The sequence below is a fragment of the Rhinolophus sinicus genome, linkage group LG06, assembly GCF_036562045.2.
Source record: "Rhinolophus sinicus isolate RSC01 linkage group LG06, ASM3656204v1, whole genome shotgun sequence".
NCBI classification, from domain to species: domain Eukaryota; kingdom Metazoa; phylum Chordata; class Mammalia; order Chiroptera; family Rhinolophidae; genus Rhinolophus; species Rhinolophus sinicus.
In genome coordinates this window covers 106,671,098-106,691,010 of record NC_133756.1, presented here as the reverse complement: position 1 = coordinate 106,691,010, position 19,913 = coordinate 106,671,098, and the positions used below count along the sequence as shown (strand labels likewise).

At 38.5% G+C, this 19,913-nt stretch overlaps 1 protein-coding gene across 1 annotated transcript; it reads left to right on the top strand.

Annotated features, from left to right (window-relative positions):
* Positions 1-4,788: 4,788 nt before the first annotated feature.
* Positions 4,789-19,068, top strand: LOC141572334 (tripartite motif-containing protein 43-like). The gene is given in 6 exon segments (XM_074337076.1): positions 4,789-5,628; positions 6,898-7,312; positions 7,792-7,887; positions 17,399-17,480; positions 18,579-18,599; positions 18,602-19,068. Coding segments are annotated over 6 exon segments (1,098 nt in total). The 5' UTR covers positions 4,789-5,611.
* The last annotated feature ends 845 nt before the right edge of the window (positions 19,069-19,913 follow it).

The following is a 19,913-nucleotide window of genomic DNA, read 5'->3' as shown; positions in this document are numbered from 1 at the left end:
AATTTGTTTATTACATACATTTCAACTAAATGGAATCTTACAACGTGTGGGTTTTTGTGCCTGGTTTCTGTCACTTAGTAGAATATTTTCAAGGTTCCTCCACACTGTAAGCAATGTTTTACTTGCATATTTGAATCAGATTGGGTAGAAGAATAAAGGGGTATATTTCTCAGTTTAATAAAGAAAAGGAATGGTGCTTAGTTTTCTCTTCAAGTGTGACCTACTTGGGTAGATCCCCATGTCTAACAGACTTCCTCATTTCTCTAAATCTGGTCATTCACATCTCAGCTCAAATAACAGTTTTTTAAGAGAGTTCTCCACACACCAGGGTAGTTCCTTATTACAAACTATCTGAGCATAGTATACTATTTAATCATAATATTCAACAAACTTTCATCAAATTTGTAGATAGTTATTACTACTAAACTGAAAACTCTGAGAGTAAGCAAGGTATCTGTCTTAGTTACTACTATATTTCCACTACTCAATGCAGTACTTAGAACATAAAGCACTATACATATAATATGAGTGAATAAATAAATAAATCTGTAATGTGCTCACTGAAAGCTTTCCTAAGTAAGGCACATAAGTTACTAAACATAAAGGAAAATAAATTGGAATGCATTAAAATGAATAAATTCTGTGTATTAAGACACCATTGAAAATGCAAAGCAATAATGGGAGGAGATATTTGACATGTCTGCATCCGCAAATGACTATAGAGGAGACAAGAAGAATTCCAAAAGTCAATAAGAAAAATACAAGTTCAACATGGTGAAAAAATGTTGGAAGGTGTGATCTGAAAGGGCATTTCTCCAAAAAGTGGTGTCCAAAAGGCTGATGAGCCTATGAAGAGGTGTTCAACTGCATTTGTCATCAGATATATGTAAATTAAAACCACCATATCAACCACAAAATGACACAAGTGTTAAAACAAATAAAGGTCAGTGTTAGTAAAAGAATGGAGGAAACAAGAATGATCTATCACTTGAAAGTGTGTATGTAAACTGGAATAGTCATTTGGTAAACATTTTTTTTTTTTTTTTTACAAGACTTTATTGGGAAACAGTGTGTACTTCCAGGACTTTTTTCCAAGTCAAGTTGTTATCCTTTCAATCTTATTCGTGGAGAGTGCCATTCAGCTTCAAGTTGTTGTCCTTTCAGTCTTAGTTGTGGAAGGTGCAGCTCAGCTCCAGGTACAGTTGTCATTGCTAGTTGCAGGGGGCACAGCCCACCATCCCTTGCAGGAGTTGAATGGGCAACCTTGTGGTTGAGAGGACGTGCTCCAACCAACTGAGCCATCCGGGAGCTCAGCGGCAACTCAGTTCAAGGTGCCATGTTCAATCTTAGTTGCAGGGGGCGCTGCCCACCATCCCTTGCGGGACTCGAGGAATTGAACCGGCAACCTTGTGGATGCAAGCCTACTTGCCCATGTGGGAATCGAACCTGCAGCCTTTGGAGTTAGGAGTACGGAGCTCCAACTGCCTGAGCCACCGGGCCAGCCTGCAAACATTGTTTTAAGCATTAGTTATGCATTATGATCCAATGATTTCATTCCTAGTTACACTCCCAATAGCAATACATACATAGGATAAAAAAAAAAAAAAAAAACGATGTGCAGAATTAATGGCAGCAGTATTTATGCTTACCCAGTTGGAAGTGAATTCATTCACTCACAGTGGAATAAGTAAATTGTGGTATACTCATGTGACAGAATACTGTGAAACAAAATACTAAAAACAATTGCTATATGCAACAGAGGGGATAAATCTCACCAACATACTTTTAAACAAAAGAAATCACACATGGAAGAATATATGCTATGTGATTTTAGTTATATAAATTTTAAGAAATGATAATTAGTATCAGGGTATGTTAATCACCTAGATGTGATCACCTTTAAAAGGGAGGGGCTTAGAGTTGGAAAAAGGTAGGCAATACTGAGAACTGGATGTGGGAGCATGTTAACTTTGTGTTATGAAAGATAACATTCTTTTGACAATTTCTTCATCTACAGATGAGCTGAATGAATGAATGAATGAATGAATGAATGAATGAATACATAAATAAGAAATAACTTAAATGTTCTGAAATACGGTGAAACATTTAATAAAATATACTACATATTATCAGCCTGATATGTGACAATATTCTGCAATCACTAGTTTATTTCATATTTTGTATGTTTTTAACTAATGGATTTCATTAATATTTTAAAACAAAGGCTTCCACATGATAAAAATTACTGGAAGACTATTCACAGTACTGTCTGATATCAAATTAATAATAAAATTCACTGATGTCAGTCAAGTTCACAGTAAGTGATCGTAGAGGCTAAAATTTCAATTTATTGCCAATACAATCAGAAATGTTTACTGTAATAATCAATCCATTGGATTAGAGAAGGCATATCCAGTGTATTCACTCTGTAGATGGTCCTGCATGGTAAATCTAGAATGGAACAAGGAGACCAATTTTTGTATTTAAATATAATGGCATACAAAATCTTTACAACATTATTGATTATATTCTCCTAACTGTCTTTTGTATCCCCGTGGCAATGTTGTGGTTACCAATTTATGCTTTCTAATCCCCTCACCTTCTCCCTCATCCTCGTCCATCTCCCATCTAGCAACCCTGTTTTTTCTCTATACCTTATCTCTGAGGCTGTTTCTGATTAGTTTGCTCATTTATTCTATTATTTAGATTCCACATATAAGTGAGATCATCTGGTATTTGCCTTTCTCAGTTTGACTTATTTCACTTAGCATAATGTTCTCTAGGTCCATCCATATAATTGCAAATGGCAAGATTTCATTCTTCTTTATGGCTGAGTAATATTCCATTTATAAATATGCCACAGTTTCTTATTCCAGTCGTCTACTGATGGCCATATCAGTTGTTTCCATGTCATAGACACTTGTCTTATTAGGGAGACCACTTCATGGACAGTGTAGATGCCTGACCACTGCACTGTAGACCTGAAGCTGAAGCTGAATAATAATGAATGTCAACTGTAATTTAACTTACATATAATCACAGGATGTGGAGTATAGCATAGGGAATAGAGTCAATAGAATTGTAGCAGCTATATATGATGTCAGAGGGGTAGTAGAGTGGGGGAGGGAGGTTATCACTTGGTGCAGCGTGTAAATGTCTAACTATTACATTGTTTTGTACACCTGAAACTAATAAAAAATTTAAGTTTTAAAATAAATAAATATTGTAGTCACACAACAGCCTAGCCATCTGTCCCCCATACCTTTCCTTAAGGAAAGAAGAGTCTGTGGGACTGTGCTTCTCTGGGACTGAGTTTATTACAGCTTATGTTTCTCTGTCTGGTCTCCAAAAGAGGGTCTGCAGCCAATGACGAGTAAGATTCCCCACGGGGGGGGGGGGGGACAACTCAAGCCAGGCGGGACCCTACAGAGACCCCGATGAGCTGCCTTATGAGATCTGGGAAGGGCCTTGCCTCCCTTTTCCCTATGCTTGAGAAAAGCTGCTGCTGACTCTTGCTGCTCCCTCTCACCTAATTGTGAGAGAGGTCTTTGGAGCGATAAGATCAAGCTCTTTCTGCTCAACTCTATAGAACTGTTTCAACATGAGAGACTTTGCCCCCCAGGGAGGTGCATACAGCACCTTAGTCATCATGCTACTATATGCTTCGGCTGTTTTGGGACAAATAATTTCGGTTTGAGGTAATTTTCTGACGTAGTGGATGAGTTTCACAGACCGTGTCTAAAACAATGCCACTTTCTTGTATGTGATCAATAAAATCCGTCAGTCGGTCTGATTCGGGACTCCAGTCTTTCGAGGCTGCGAGACCCTTGGCCCGCTGAGATTTAACCGCATTGAGTGTCTGCTTCTTTCTTAAAGCTTAACCCAAAGCCGCCTCTTCTCGCCTCCCCACAGCCTGTGTTGCGCAGGACGCAACAAAATATGATGGCATAGAACCTCATGGTGGATTTTTGACTGACAACATGACTAGGCATAACTACCAGGACTGAAATGAGGTGGCAGCCATTTTATAGCATACACACACCTTCTCCCAGTTATTCAATATACTTTAACTGCTACTATGAAGTGGTTTTGCAGATGTAAGTAAAATCCCTTATCATTATTTTAAACTACAGAGCTCAAAGTAGCTTATCTTCATAGCTGTTGCCTGAGGGCAGGCTGCTAATTAAACAAACACATAAGGGGGTCCTCTGTAACCCTCCTCAGAGATTAGTGTGGGGGTGTGTTAGGCAAGCTAAAAATCTAGCATGTCCCTGAAAACAAAAATGTGCACATGTTTCCAGGGTCCCAGTTTTGGGGCATCCACCATTTTGTAAAATACAGAGTATCAAAATTATATAACGAAATCACTTTAATGTCATTACTCCTAGAAACGTTTTATGAATGTTTTGGAAAAAGACATATTACTGTATTAAATAACCTGCATTTCCATACTTCACTGCGGAAAGAAGGGTGCTAGAAAAATTGGTTAAAAATTAGAAAATGAAGTTCTTGGGGTATCTTTCACAATACTTGGACCAAATGAGAGTAGTTTTGCTTTTGGAGTCAAGATGTTTTTTAAAAAGCATGGTTGTAAACATTTACAAGCATCATCCAGTTGAAATAGATATTTGTTGTACATATGTTTTGAAAGATTTAAAGGCCAGGTCACGATTTCCACTCTTTCCAAAGCCTCTGCATTCCCAAGCTGAGTGTTTGGTGGGAAAGTGAAAGGGAGATATACAGATTTAACTATCAAGTTGTGACAGAGTGGGGATATGAGTTACTCTTTAAAAAATGTCTTTTGTAATATTTTATTATTGTTTCTGCTTTGTTTCAATGCTAGTTATAAATTGACTCAGAGAGGGTGGGGTTCTCTGAACTAGGGCCATTCTCTACTGTCCCCCAGAGCTGGGTTGGGGAGGTCCAGGCAGAGAATCGCCTGTCCTGCTGTTGCTGGGAGGCTTTGGGGGGCTTGATCTGGACTGTGAGGGGTGGAACGAATTTCTGCTCAAGAGTGGTGGCCAACGTGTTTTTACATTAAAGTCTTACATTAAAATACAAAAATATACCAACAAATAAAATAAAGCACTTCCTACGTGGCAGGACATAATTAAACTAACTTCAGGTAAAATATTTCCACACATTCAGACATTTTCTAAAATTCCTAACTTGTTACATAATCTTTTGTCTCTTTCTGTAAGTTAAAAACAGAAGTCTTTGATTTTGAGAAATTTAGATATAAAGGGGCATGTGAGGGTTGGTCAGTTGTAAAATCACTACCCCTTGATTAGATTATGTTTGTAGAGGTTTATTTAGGATTAGCAAAGTTGTTACATTAACCCTTTCCTTTAGTTTGAAGAAACCCAATCATCCATTATTAAACCTATCTGAAGACTTCTGAAATGTAATCACTTGGAAGAAATGGGTGTGGTCTTTAGAGACTCCATATAAGGAGATTCAGGGAGCCAAACTCATTCTTCTCCAGAACACAGTGTTTGGAACTCACCTGGCTGGGGAGACTTTTGAAAGCTACCTCTACCACACTTGGAAGGTTTGATCTCTGAGCTGACTTCTTTGTGTTATTACTTCCACAGCAAGCCTTGGAGAGACCATGGATATGCTCCTTAGGTGAGTACACAGTTGAACACAGAGGAGTTCCTGTAACTTTCTTAACAGATAACAAAAACATTTTCTAATTTTAATTTATCCGCAAACTGAGGTTGTTTTGTGAAATTACACCATTTGCAACTTAGTGAAAATGATTCCATTCCTGTTTTGTTTTCACATCTGGTGTGTATGTATATTGGAAATAATATTGTAGTTCATGTTAGTTAATCAGTTGCCTGTATACACAAGAAGAGATGACATTTCTAATATATACCTAGATAAGCATTCAATGATTTGGGAAATTATTGTTTGAAAATGAAGTAAATATTTCTTTTAAAAAACGTGAATTTTTTCACTTAAATTTTAAAGAAGCTTTGAAATGATTGGACAGCTAGAAAAGAGATACTGGTGGCCATATAGAAATATGATAAATTTGAGGGGCATCTGTATTTAGCTTGTATAGATAAGATAACGCATTTTATTTTGTTTTGTTTTGTTTAGCCAAATAAATTTTAAAAACCATAATGTTTTTTTGGTGCTGATTAGGTGCATTATCTCTTGTCAAAACGTGAAGGAGTTCTTGGTAATCATTTTAAAGAATTGGAAGATATAGCCACTTTCTTTAATTTGATTTCATTCATTAGAGAAGTATAGATAATAAAGAGAGGAGGGCAATTTCAGCACATTGGTATAATCATGTACAAAGATTCTGGTTAAAATTTGAAACAATTTGACAACGTTTAGTTTCCTCTTTATTAACTCTTCATGTATTCATATAGTGTTTTGTAAAAAAAAAAAAAAAATACGGTTTTGGGATGTAGATTCTGATTGAGGTGAAAAAGGGTATCCAAACAACAACAACAAAATGCTCCACAACTACATGAAATAAGGAAAGTAGAAGCTTATTTAAACATCCTATGCTACGTCAATGATTGACTTTGAGCATTATGATTAATTTTTAGAACTTTCAGAACCACCTAGAGCTATAAGTTGGGTCAAACTCCTGAAACTCAATCTATCTGGACAAATTAAGATCTCAGCAAAACTAAGGTTCTCATTTATGCAGGAGAAAACAGGGCAGGAACTGGATAGTGTTGTTTGGAAAGCCAAGAAAGATCTCTACAGAGATTGAGAGTTCTCCTACGTCTTGGTTTTCCATTTATATCTTGGGCAATATCAATCTTGTTCTCCTCCAGACACAATGTTATTGTGTCACAATCTGTGTCAAATTTTGCTTAGACCTTTGTGTATTCAGGTCAGAGGTATAAATGCCTGATTTTCTTCCCTCAGAAAAATGGACTCAGACATCTTACAAGCTTTCCAGGAAGAACTCACCTGCCTCATCTGCGTGAATTACCTTATAAACCCAGTCACCCTGGGATGTGGGCACAGCTTCTGTTTGCCATGTCTCTGTGTTTCCTGGGAGAAAGCTGAGAGCCCTGCTCATTGTCCTCTGTGCAGGGAACCACCACAGCAGACAAAGCTCAAAACCAATATTCTTCTGAAAAATCTGGTGTCCATTGCCAGAAAGGCCAGTCTCCGGCAATTCCTGAGCTCTGAGGAACATATGTGTGCATTACACAAGGAGACAAAGCAGATCTTCTGTGAAGACAATAGGAGCCTGCTCTGTTTGCTCTGCTCCAGCTCTCAGGAGCACGAGGCTCACAGACACTGCTCCAGTGAAGAGGCTGCTGAGGAATCCCGGGTAAGTGATGCCTCTGAGAGCACTTAGAAAGCTGGAGGGGATGGTACAGCAAAGAGATGATAAGGATGTGAGGATCGTGATGATTAAATCCTCTTTACCCAATGCCAGATACAATGATCAAGCTGTGAAGAAAATAAGGGTCTCTGTGATGTACATATTTACTAACACTGGGCAAAGAAGTAGGGTAAAGTAAATTGGAATTATAATATACAAGCATCCAAATTCTATGCAAGATATCACAAAATCTGAAAAGCAGTCATGCTAAGTAAAATCAGAATTTTACTGAGTATCCCTAGACAAATGACTACATTTGTGATTCTTGTCAAAATCTTCAGAAAATGATCATTAGTGAGGGTGAATAGGTTAATGTGATGATCCTTCCAACTCTCCCTAAAGTACTTTTATCTAGCCTCCATCATTTGGGGTCTGAAACCTAAATCTATTTGCGTCTCTGATACTAAAATTTAGTTATTTTCCAGAAGAAGCTGTCAAACCAAATGACATCATTATGGGAGAAGATCCAAGAAATCCAAAGAAATCTCAATAAAGATGGCAGGATATCTGACCAGTGGATGGTAAGTATGAGACTGTATTTCCCTCTGAATCAGGTTGACACTGACATGCTAGAAACTTATCCATTAACAATTTATCATGCACCATGGGTGTAACTTTGCAGTTTGAGGTGTCACTGTAAAACCGGCATTAATTTATTTTCCTTTTCACAATTTCACAAATAGAAGATTCATTGTTACTGTAGATCTTGGGAACCTCACCATATGATGGTTTTTTCTTCATTACTAAGTCACAAACTTTCACCTTTTCACTTAAAGGAAGCACTTTCCAGCTTCTCTTTGGTATATCTGAATTGCCAGCATCAATAGTCTTGTGCTTTGAGTCATTGTTAAATAAAACAAGGGTAACTTGAACAGAAGCACTGAGATACTGAAAAATGTGTTTAAGAGACTGAATAGGATACAAACCCAGCCAGGAAAAAGAAAACCTTAGGAGGTATTTGCCCTAGACTTATCAGAAAAGCTATTATTTCTTTGGCTAAAATGGCTGATTCCCTTTACTGCCCAATCATGAAGAATACACCTAGATGATTAAACCCACGACACTTCATAACACTTTAAATTATGCATATACACTGAATGCGGTGAGAGAGTATGAGAGAACATGCAGAATGAGAAATAATAAGAAAGGCGATAGAGTCTTAAGGTGCAACTGGCAAAAGCCATTGTATGTACCATTTTAGAAAGATGCAGTAGTGCGTTACCAAAAAGAAAAGAAACAAACAAACAAAAAACTAAGATGGAAGAGTTTCACGCCGGACTCAATGGAAAATATAACATTTCAGAGAATTTTAGTTCAGATTAAGTTGACAAGCCCCATAAAATGGTAGGAGGCTGTCTCTGCCAGAACAATATGTGGCATTATGGGGCAGAAGCTTACCGCACTGCATTGCAATGATAAATAGATTAGGGATGACCTCTCTTTCTCAAGAAATACCAAGAAGAAAAAAATGCATGCAGATTCAGACAGATAACTAAATATAAGAGGTAGTAATGGGTTGATGCAATTAGGATTAAAAGATCGTTTCTTAAAAGTAGGTATGAAGTTCTTATTTGGGGGGATCATTTATTTTAAAAACAGCAAATGGGTGGATTACATAGGTTAACCCCAGGCAAAGTTTCTTCCCAGAGATCGGATGTGGCAGTTTGATTAAGTAGGTTTGAACGGGTTTCAATTCAGTCATTGTCATCAGGATGTGTTTTTCACTCTGCATAAATCCAATCATGTACACCAACACTTTTTCAAAGGTTTGAACTGAATCAGTTGGAGGAAATGGGCGTGGTCTTCAGAGTATCTAGAAAATCTCATGCAAAGAACCAAGTTCATTCTACTCCAGGACCCTTTGGAGTTGGTTGAGTTGTGGAGACCTCTGAAGTTTACCACTACCAGGAGCTGAGCACCTAATCTTTGAACTGTGTAGAACAGAATTGCTTATTGAACAAGAATGGAAAAATCCATTAACGTTACCCACAGGTGGGTACTGCATCTACATCGAAGCTATTTCTGCTATCTCCTCTTAAAAATGGGAACTTTAATTCATATGTCTGTTTGTTTAGGTTGTTCCCAAAGAATTTAGTAGTAGAAATGATGTCATTACTTTAAACTTACTCCATCATATAGGTGCAATCTCTCTTCTTTCTATATATTTTATAAATTAATATGATTATTTGTTTTTCCTCTGTTATTTTTTGAGTAAATTGATTGCTCATGTATAATTGTGAGGGTACAGAAGATAACTGCCATGAGGTAGCTTGCGGTTTTTTGAGTCATGCAATAAATATATACTAATTGTGATATTTTGCCATGATGTTAATTCACCTATCATGTCTATCAAGCTATTTCTGTTATGTTATTTCTATGTATGTATTTATGTGCATGTTTGTTGTATATCAGGTCTATATTCAATGAAATGAAATTACTCAAGGAACACTCATTATTAGGTTAAGTGTTTAAAACAATGTCTTCAATTTTCTGTTTCAGATAGATTTCAGTTTTCAGAGTCAGATTAATTAAGGAAACACTGTGGTTTCTTTAAGAAGTGTTTCAGAACCAAACAGACCTATAGGAAATTGATTCTTTCAAAGGACAATATGTTAGGTACAGAGAAAGTGCCTAGTATAAGAACAAAAAACTATATTGTAGCCAAACCCATTTATTTTAAAACAATTGTTATTTGCTGCTCTCAAAGTTTTAACTTGAGGAATACATCTTTTCATCTAGATAAGGAGTATAATTGAATTATGGGTATATAGCTAATCTATTTTATGTTAATTGTTTGAATGCATCAGGGTTGATACAGGAGATAAATTCAGTTTTGAAATTTCCAAAATGAAGGTAGCAGGTGAGGTCTGAGCAAACTGTAAAACATTTTGTTTAATTTTAATTAACCTTTGTATTAAAAATAAGGTAAAATGTGAGGAGAGGATGCTCTTAATGAAATATGATAGGCCATTAAAACAAATAAATTTGGTTGTGTTAATTGAGTGTTTGTGTATAGCATGATTGTGTAACCAAAGGTAAAACATTAGGTGGTTCTCTCTTCTCTGCTTCCATAGCATATTACACATTTATCCTTTATGAAAATTTCCTTAAAAAAAAACTTGTTATATATCATCCATCAAACTCTGAGTCACTGAGGTTATTGGAGTATTTACCATGGTATCTTAGAATATTGTCAGTACAGTTTAAGAGATTAGTAAATGTTGCTTGATCTAATGTTACTCTTGGACACTAAAGCTTAGTTTTTGTTTTTGTTTTTTCTATCAGTAATATCTATATCTGAGTACTGAATTAGTCATTCATTCAATGAGTGATTTTTAGACAAGTAACTTATTTCACTCACACTTTGTCAATTTCCTCATTATAAAGTGTTGGTAAAAATAAAAAAAGTTAATAGTACTGTTGAGAAGATTAAAATAGGTAATCCTGATAAGAGGACTTAATCCAAAGCCTATAATTAGTAAACAATAAGTATTAGCTTCTACTATTGCCATTTTAATTTATCATTGTCATTAATGAAACAATTATATTCACAATGAATTTTTGGCCAGTTTCCAACCCATTCTACACAGGGCTAATCTCAACTTTCTTTCTGCCCCTCAAACTACCTATCATTTTAGGCATGTTTGAGTAAGTGGATTTATGTTCTGTATCATTGTTTTTGTTCTGTTTATGTTCTGTATCAAAATGTTGTGTTCATGAATCAGAAGTCTATAAATCTCTCATAAATTTTTATTGATAAATATCTGTGGATATCATCACCTCATTGCTACCCACTTTTCCAAGAGGTATCTTAAACTTGATTTTATAACAGTCCAATAAAGCAAGTGTTTACTTCATGTCTATTTTGGACGAAAAATAAGTTTTTAGCATTGGAAATATGCAGCTCCTTCCATTCAAATTCTCAGACTAGAGAAGATGGCAGTAACCTATTGAGTCACAATTTGTGGTGACTAAAAGCATGCAGTTTTAAAATTTAAATAAATAATTCAATATATTACTTGATGGCAATAAAGTGAGGACTTTATAAAAATAATCCTTGGGTTTATCCTGTTTTACACAATGGTTTTCACATTCATTGATGATTCCTGCTGAATATATTATTAATTATGATAATTGTAAAATGCTTTTTCTACTTCATGAATTCCCCTCATATTTATTGATTGTCAGTTCCAGAGCTGGTTAATTTAATATGGGGTGACATTCTCAAAGACCCAGCCAGGTCTTCCATTTCTCTGTCCTCCACAGGGGGTATGCTTTGGTCTCTACGCAAGTGCACATTGTGTTCACAAAATGACAGTCCCATGCATCACATTCAAGCTCTGTCCAGAGGAAAATAAAATAGTTGATTCTTCCTTATGTCTCTTTTCAGGAGCAAATAAACCTTTTTACAATATCCTCCTAATAAGCTTTCCTACAAACCGCATTGGCCAAATAAGGTCAAGTTGCCTTATAGCCAATCACTGAAAAAAGGATGATTGTTGTAGAAGAAATATAACTGCACTCTTCAGCTGGGAATCAGATCTAAACTGTTGCTTCCCAGTTCCGTGGAGAAGATAGGATATAAAGAAATGAAATTGGGACTGTCGCAGGGAGCTGGAATTCTGAGGGGAAGGCTTTATTTGAAAAATCGATACGCTCGTTGAAGAGCATGAGGACTCTCTGTTCCTCAACATTCTCTTTCTGTTACAAGCAATACCTACCTGTCCTGTTACATACACCTGGGTAGCTGTGTGGACAGGAAGTAAATAATACTTCTCCATGCCCCTGAGTATTTTTAATTGTTTTGAAAATGTATTTCTTTCAATGCCCATAATGTAATAATTTTCTTTTATCTCCTCAGAAACATGGATTCCAACATCATCCAGAATGAATTCACCTGTTTTATATGCAAGAATCATTTCACAGACCCTCTCACTGAAGGCTGTGGGCACAGCTTTTGTATGCCTTGTCTCTGTGTCTCCTGGGAGGAAGCCCCACATCCTCCTCACTGCCCTGTGTGCAGAGAAACATCACCTCAAATGAACTTTAAAACCACATTCTTTTGGAGACACGGACATTCTTTGCCAGACGGGCAAGGCTCTTCCACTTACCGGGCTCTGAAGTACAGATGTGTCAGGTATACATGCAGGCAAATAACTTCTCCTGTGAGGTCATCAAGGACCTGCTGTGTGTGCTCTACAATAAGTCTTAAGAGAACGTGGCTCACAGGCACTGTTCCATTGATTGGGTCGCTGAGGAATACCGGGTAAGTGATGGCCATGAGAGAAGTTTGAACCTGGAGGATTGTCTATTGGAGAGATCATGAAAAGGAAAGGGAAGATAATTATTCATGTAATATATCAAGCAGATCTTAACTATTGCATTATATGCAAGGCACTAGGATAAACTATGGAAGAAGGGATGTTATCAATCTTAGAGCTCTTACATTTTTACACTTTAAACTCTTACAACACGAGTTGATGGTGATGATGATGGGGATCGTGGTTGGAATTGCGATAATTCAGTGTAAAACCGGGGTGGACAGATTTGTGAATTTCAGTGATGATTATTGACCATTTTAACCATGATTGCAGAAAGCCTAATCCAATTGTGTCCAATTAAAACCACCACCTTCCAGCTAAACTAACAGGATAGTAGGAGGTAAGAACTACCAATAGGAAACCTAAAATCTGAGATTTACTTAATGAAAATTGTTTAAGTGACACAAAGTTTGACTGCCAGTTTCCTCCATGGTGAAACATCCTTTCCAACTATAAGTTGTTTCTATGGTTATAAAAATCCCTCAGAGTTGACAGTCAGACTTAACAATAAAAATGCATTGGCTCTTCGCCCTTCTTAGTTATCATTGATCTTACATTCCCGGCCCCTGTCTTGGGTAGGATCTGAATATTTTGATATCAGCTTTTCTGATGCCCACATTCATTTTTCTTTGCAGCAAAGGCTCCTGGAGCAAATCAGGTGTGTGTGGAAAAAGACAAAAGAAAATTAAAGAAACCTAAACAGAGACCAACAAAATGGAAACGTGGGAGGTAAGCAAGAGATTCTGTTTCCTTCAGCACCAGCTAGGTGCACACAATGACTATATACTAAGAATCTGAGCTAAAATCATGTTTATGGTCTCCTAGGAGTGGCTGACCCATAGCAAAATGGTTTCCTCCAATTATATACAGAGAAGTATGTCCCTTTATCACCAGGTACTATCTTTAGTGGATGAGATAAACACGGTTTCTCTAAAGAAATCCAGAAATGTTCAGGAAGATATTCTCTGATTATGTGATGGTAAAGGACAATTTGAAATTGGAAACTCATGGGGATACCAGATGGTAACTGAGAGATGGAGACTAGAAACAGGAAACATGAGGAAGTGGGGATTCTACAAAGTTTATATTGTTAACACATGTATCATAAGAGGCAGTGCTGAGACACATGGCTGGAAATGTGGTGGAGGCCAGTTCCAATGAGACCCACATGCATGGCTGAGGAATTGGATCTATCACATGTTAATTCAAAAACATGAATTCAACACCACTAATAGGAGAGGTGAACAAAAAGTACACCCATATTTGTGAAGCAAAGACTTCCTGGTGGAAAAGTATAAACAAACACTATTAAAGACACTTGTCAGCACCAACGAAGGAATTAAAACACAATGTTAGAGTCACAACCTAAGTCAAATTTTGCTTAGACCTTTGTGTATTCAGGTCAGAGATATAAATGCCTGATTTTCTTCCCTCAGAAAAATGGGCTCAGGCATCTCACAAGACTTTCATAAAGAACTCACCTGTCTCATCTGCATGAATTACCTTATAAACCCAGGCACCATGGGATGTGGGCACAGCTTCTGTTGGTCATGTCTCTGTGTTTCCTGGGAGAAACTGATAAGTCAGGAGGGGCACAGACTGGGCTTCAGAGTTAAGGGTGATTTTATTTTGATCAAAAACTATGGTGAATATTTAAATTAAAATCATTACAATAAGGGGCAATTTTTCCATTTTTTGTAAGTTTCAGATGGACAAAACAACAGAATCATTAGACATTTACTCCGCTCACAAAATGGTAACCCACATCGGACTCCATACATAGCTATTACAATACCATTGACTATAGTTCCTATGGTGTACTTTATGTATTTATATCCTTGACTACATACAGAGGGTGTCCAAAAATGTATACACATTTTAAGAATGGAAAAAAACTATATTAAAATTGTAATACTCAATATATACCAATAACAAAAGATGAATACAAGTCATGTGTATACCTTTTTTGGCACCCCCAGTATATATATTTCATTTCTTAAAGGAACAGAGATTTTTATTAACTTTAAGATGTTTCTTAAAGGAAGGAACGCTGATGTTTATTAACTTATTTCTTTCCAATTGATACGTACCCCTTGTGTTTTTGTATCTATTAAGTACTGAATACAAATCAGTAGTACTGGAAGGTAACTATAATAAACCTAACAAACCCACAGCTGAGGCCCAGGTGCCCTTAGCGCCCCCTCTCAGCTCCTAGGCGCTGCAGATTTCAAGGAGCGCGATCTTGCTCTCCTGGCTCCACACAGAGGCTTGGGCTTGAGGGGAATGGGAGGTGGTCCTGGAGGACTCAGGGCTCCAAGCAAGGTTGGGGTGCACTGGATGGCATCTTCCCCCCAACTTCACCTCCAGACAGAGTGTGTGCGGGAGGATGGAGGGTAGCAACTCTGGAATCTGGAGACCCAGGATGCGGCTGGTGACACTGCAGCCACCACTGGGGACAAAGCACAGTCACACAGGGCATCAAAGGCGTGGCATTTGAGCAGGACATGGAGGCTGGTGCGTGGCAGCTCCACTCTCTCTACCAATTCACCGAGCTACAGCAGAGAGACTGGAAGAATTAGCTTCCAGCTCCCCATTGTGACATTACCTATTTGAAAAAAAAAAAAAAAATTTTCTTTTTCTCTTGTTCTGTCCTCAGCCGCCCTAACTACTGCATCTTCTGGACACACTCAGGACGACGGATCACACCTTCCCAAAGCCCCAGTACCCGCTGTACCCAGGACTATGCTAGGCCCTGGGCCATGGCTAGGGTCTCTCTAACTATCACAGAGGGGAAAAGAATGACTGGCGGTGACAGTGGAGATGTAAGGTGGGGGGCATGATGACAGTTTTGAAGGCTGTAGGTCACTACTCGTATGTTCCCAGAATGACTTCTTGTGGGAAATGGCTTCAGGCACGTGGGGTACAGTGGGGGATGGTCCCCACCCAAGAAAAGCCACTGACATCTGGGAGATGCATTTAAAGACTTTCCTACCTTGGGCAGCACCCAGGAGTCACCAGAGATGGGCAGTGTTCTTCTCTAAAAGTGCTCGGCAGTGCCTGGCACTTCTGGCTTGAAAGCTCCTAAAGCACTGGGCAGGGAAGGGGATTCCTCAGGGACTGAATAGATGGGAGAATTGAAAACCTGGGGTAACCTCAGATGATGCAGGATTGTGATGGGGCAAGATCCTGTGCTTCCTGACCCCATCTTCCTTCATGGCCTGGCATCTGACCCCTTGGACCTAAAGGTGCCCCCTTTCCCAGTTCCTCCATACTAAAGGCAGTGCCCCCACCACCCGCCATGGGCATAGGTGCACTTGCCATCCCCACTGCTCTGCCATTTTAATGTGGCCACACAGTGCTTTTTGTGATGAGGTCTGGCCCAGGGATGGAGAAAAACAAGAAAAAAATGGAACCTTTCCCCCCACACTTTCCTGTTTGCAGTTGCCTCTTTCCTGATCCTGTGGCTGGAAAGAGAGGGTCTCCTAAAGTTTTTCTGTGAGCTCCTGCTGTGTGGTTCAGAGACTGGTCCTGGGGTGAAAGCCAGCAAAGAAAAGAGCCCTAGGAAAACCAGTTTTCTGTCACTCAGTACTTTTAGGTTATAATTTTTTAGGCTGACTGCTTTTTCTTCTCATGGGGGATGTTACTCTGGATCCTGATAAAATATGACTTGAGAATTTGAGGGTCATGAGGTTTTTAAGAGCCATAAAATTCCTAGACATTCAGGGATATGTTGTTTGGGGAAATCAGGCCTTTTCCTGAAGCAGGAATTATTGGAAGGAACATCTGTAAAAATCTTGGATGAGATGTGTAAGAACACTTTTGTGTGACTTTTATTTTTGAACTCAGAGAAAGGGATAATTCATCTCTGAATCTACATGACTTCAGTAGTTGGCACCTGACTCAAATCTATAGATTCAGAACCACAATTGATACTGATGAGGAAGGTCTTAGTGACCAAGAGGACAGGAAGTCCTCAGAATTCCAGAAATGCTAGGGAGGTCACTAGACCTTGGACGTGGTCCAGATGGATGGTTTTGGGCCAAACATTTCTATTTATTAAGAGCAGAGTGTCCTCAATTAATATGTGGATAAATGAAAGAAAACGTGTGAATTGGCTCCATGCCCTGTCCTGTGTGAGCTGCTGTGGGGCAGAGAGAAGCAAGAGGCAGAGAAAGAAAACCTGGGGCGTTTTCAAGAAACCGACAAGGTAAATTTCATCTTCGATGCTAACTGGGGCTCATGAGGGCTATGAGAAAGATTTAGCTACTTCTCGCAAAGCACAGACATAATTTCTCAGATTACTTTCAACTAATTTTTTGTATGCACATGTCGTGCATGTTTTACTGAATATGATTTCCTGTCCCCTTGATCAAAAGTTAACCTTTTTCCTCTCTATGGGGGAGGGAGGTATGTTGGGTTCAATTAGCTATTTCTAGAAGACCAGTCATTTATGATTTTAGATTTCAAAATCAGTAAGAATTGAAAGTGCAAAGACTAGGTTTTCCAGACATCAGATGACAGAGGCAACTATATCTGAGAAATGGGAGTGGAAAAAGGCCAAGAAGAAAAATGAGATTCCCTAAGAATGACACAGTCCTATCCCACGAATGTGCAGAAAAGTATTTAGATGAAGATCTGTCATTTAAACAATGAGGACTTTTCTTCAACAATGTGTGATTGAGAAGCCTTGGGTACCAGAAAGGGTAATTAGCTGCACGTGCCGCAACCTCTGCAGCCACAACTGCCTGCACGACCCATCACTGGACTGGTGGACAGGCTCAACCGCTTCCAAGGTGAGTGCCACCCCATTGGTGGGAAAACCTGGCAGGGCCCTTCAAGATTTTTATGGGTGATCTTTTCCTCTTTCTTAATCTTCACCTTGTGGAGGAGAGCTGCCTGCAAAGGCTTGTGTGGTCCTACTTAGTCACAAAGCCACTATAATAGGGAAAAGATACAGTGAAAGCTGGTGTAACAATACATGGGACTCACGCTTTATCCATTTCTTATAGATTCGATAAGTTACTTACAAATGAGAACAAGGACATGCTTCAGAAAAGGCCTCCTTGAGCTGCAGAGATATTATCACATGAAAGGTCAGTTGCTCACTGTGCCGTAGAAAACTGGATACTAACAAGCTATTCCAATATCAAATAAGGGCAGTGAGTTATATGTAAAAAAATATTTTTTCTTTAAATTTTCTGAGTAATTGAATGTGTAATGTGTGTTTTAAATGATATAATCAGAAAAAGCACATTAAAAAATTAGTACAGAAACCAAGAATTTATGAACAGCAATGAAATAAGTTGGTGAGGAGGCCATATATCGAACTCCATGGTAAACCTAAACCTGGTGGGTTAGTTTAGCAGAAAGACGAAGTGTAGTCCTCAGGTGGAAGCAGCTATCAAAGGCAGACAATGCTTAGTAGGAAACCACTTCTCAGATGGCATGTTTAGGTTTTCTTCTTCAGTGTCAATTTGTTTACATAATTGGAATGTCATTATATCCTGGTAAAGTGATCAGTTTATTTAGTCTAAGGCATAATTTTTTCCCCCCCTGAGAAGAAGTGGTGGAGTAAATCATATTGCCATGGACTTGGAGGCACTGCACAGGTGTCCACCTTTTCAGGTATCAAGAAAATAACCAGCCACAAGTAGAAATGATTTCCCTCTCCTTTTTTCTGAGTTTTTTAGGAACTTTTTGTTCCATTGACATCAAGTCTTTTTTTCTTCAACAGATATGCTGGCTTCATCTGAGTCCAATATTTCCAATCAGAACTGCCCTTCTAACCCTGGATTTCTTTTTTTCCTAGTGAGACACTAAGAAGTGCTTCTCTCATAGACAATTTTATTTTTAACATTGATTTTGACTGGAATGTTCTCTTCTATCCACAGTGGAAATTTCCTTCACTAATGAAATAATCGCAACATCAGGCTGTTTGACGATATGAGAGGTTTGAGGTTTATGTGTGACAGTCTTCATGCATCTCAGGATCCTGGAACATGTAACTGTTATGCTGTGTGGGGAGCCCAGGTCTTCACCTCTGGCAAACATTATTGGGAGCTGCACATGGATGACTCTTGGGACTGGGCTGTAGGGGTCTGTAAGGAGTCCCGTCTAAGGAAGAATGGCACACTGATTGGGTCTCGAGACACATTTCTCCTTTTATATCTGAAGGAGGATAATCGTTACACTCTCTGGACCACCGCCCCAATGACTCGTCAGTTTGTAGAGAAACCTCTGGGCAGGGTTGGTGTGTGCCTTTATGCTGACAATGGAAGTTTGAGTTTTGTAGATCTTGCAGAGTGTTCCCTCATTTCAGCATACCCCCATGGCATATTCAACTTCCCTGTCAGGTCTCTCATTTACACTGGCCACACATGAGCAGGGTTATGTCAAGAGACTTTCTCTGTTGAAGCCAATCAATGATATTTTATTGTCTTTTATGCTTCTACTTTAATGTAACCTCTTTTTATTTTTATTCAATATAACGATCGTGTGAAACGCAGACTTGTTCTTTCCATTTTCTTGACATTACAATCACATGTTGTGGTTCATTATTTGGAATATATGCTGTGGTTGTGTGCCTGTTTTGTGAGCTTGCTGGAGTCACTAAAACAGGTATGACTGCGATTCCTACTTTGTGGTCCGAATGCAGGAAAACAGTTTGCATGTCATAATCAAACCTGTTCATCTAGCATGGCCATGTCAGTGTCCAACTTCTACTCCTTCCTCTTGATTTAGTCCGTTCTGCACATATATTCACCTTCCGGGTTAAAAACCGATTTGACATTAAAGTCTCTGCTGACCCTCAGGCCCACGGCAGGCTTTTGTTTTAAGAACCCAGAATATGTGTTCCTTTACTTTTACAACACTATAAAATACCAGAAATAAAGGAAGTGTCTCTTGTATTCACTGTTGTGTTTGTCCTCAGCAGTTAAAACATTGGCTAGGACATTAGCGGCACTTGTTCAGTTTAAAACCCTTCAGATTTTTCTCTGGTTGAGAAAAAGTCACCTGTGTGTGAGGAAGCAGGGTGTTTAGAGACTCTATTAGCATAGAGACTACATATGTGTGTATTTGCATATTACAATCATTGTATACTGATTAAATTTATTGGGAGAATATTGGTTAATGCATCATATAAATTTCAGGTAGACCTTTACAATGTGACATCTGTATGGTCTTGTATGCTCACCACCCAAAGTCTAGTCTCCTTCGATCAACAT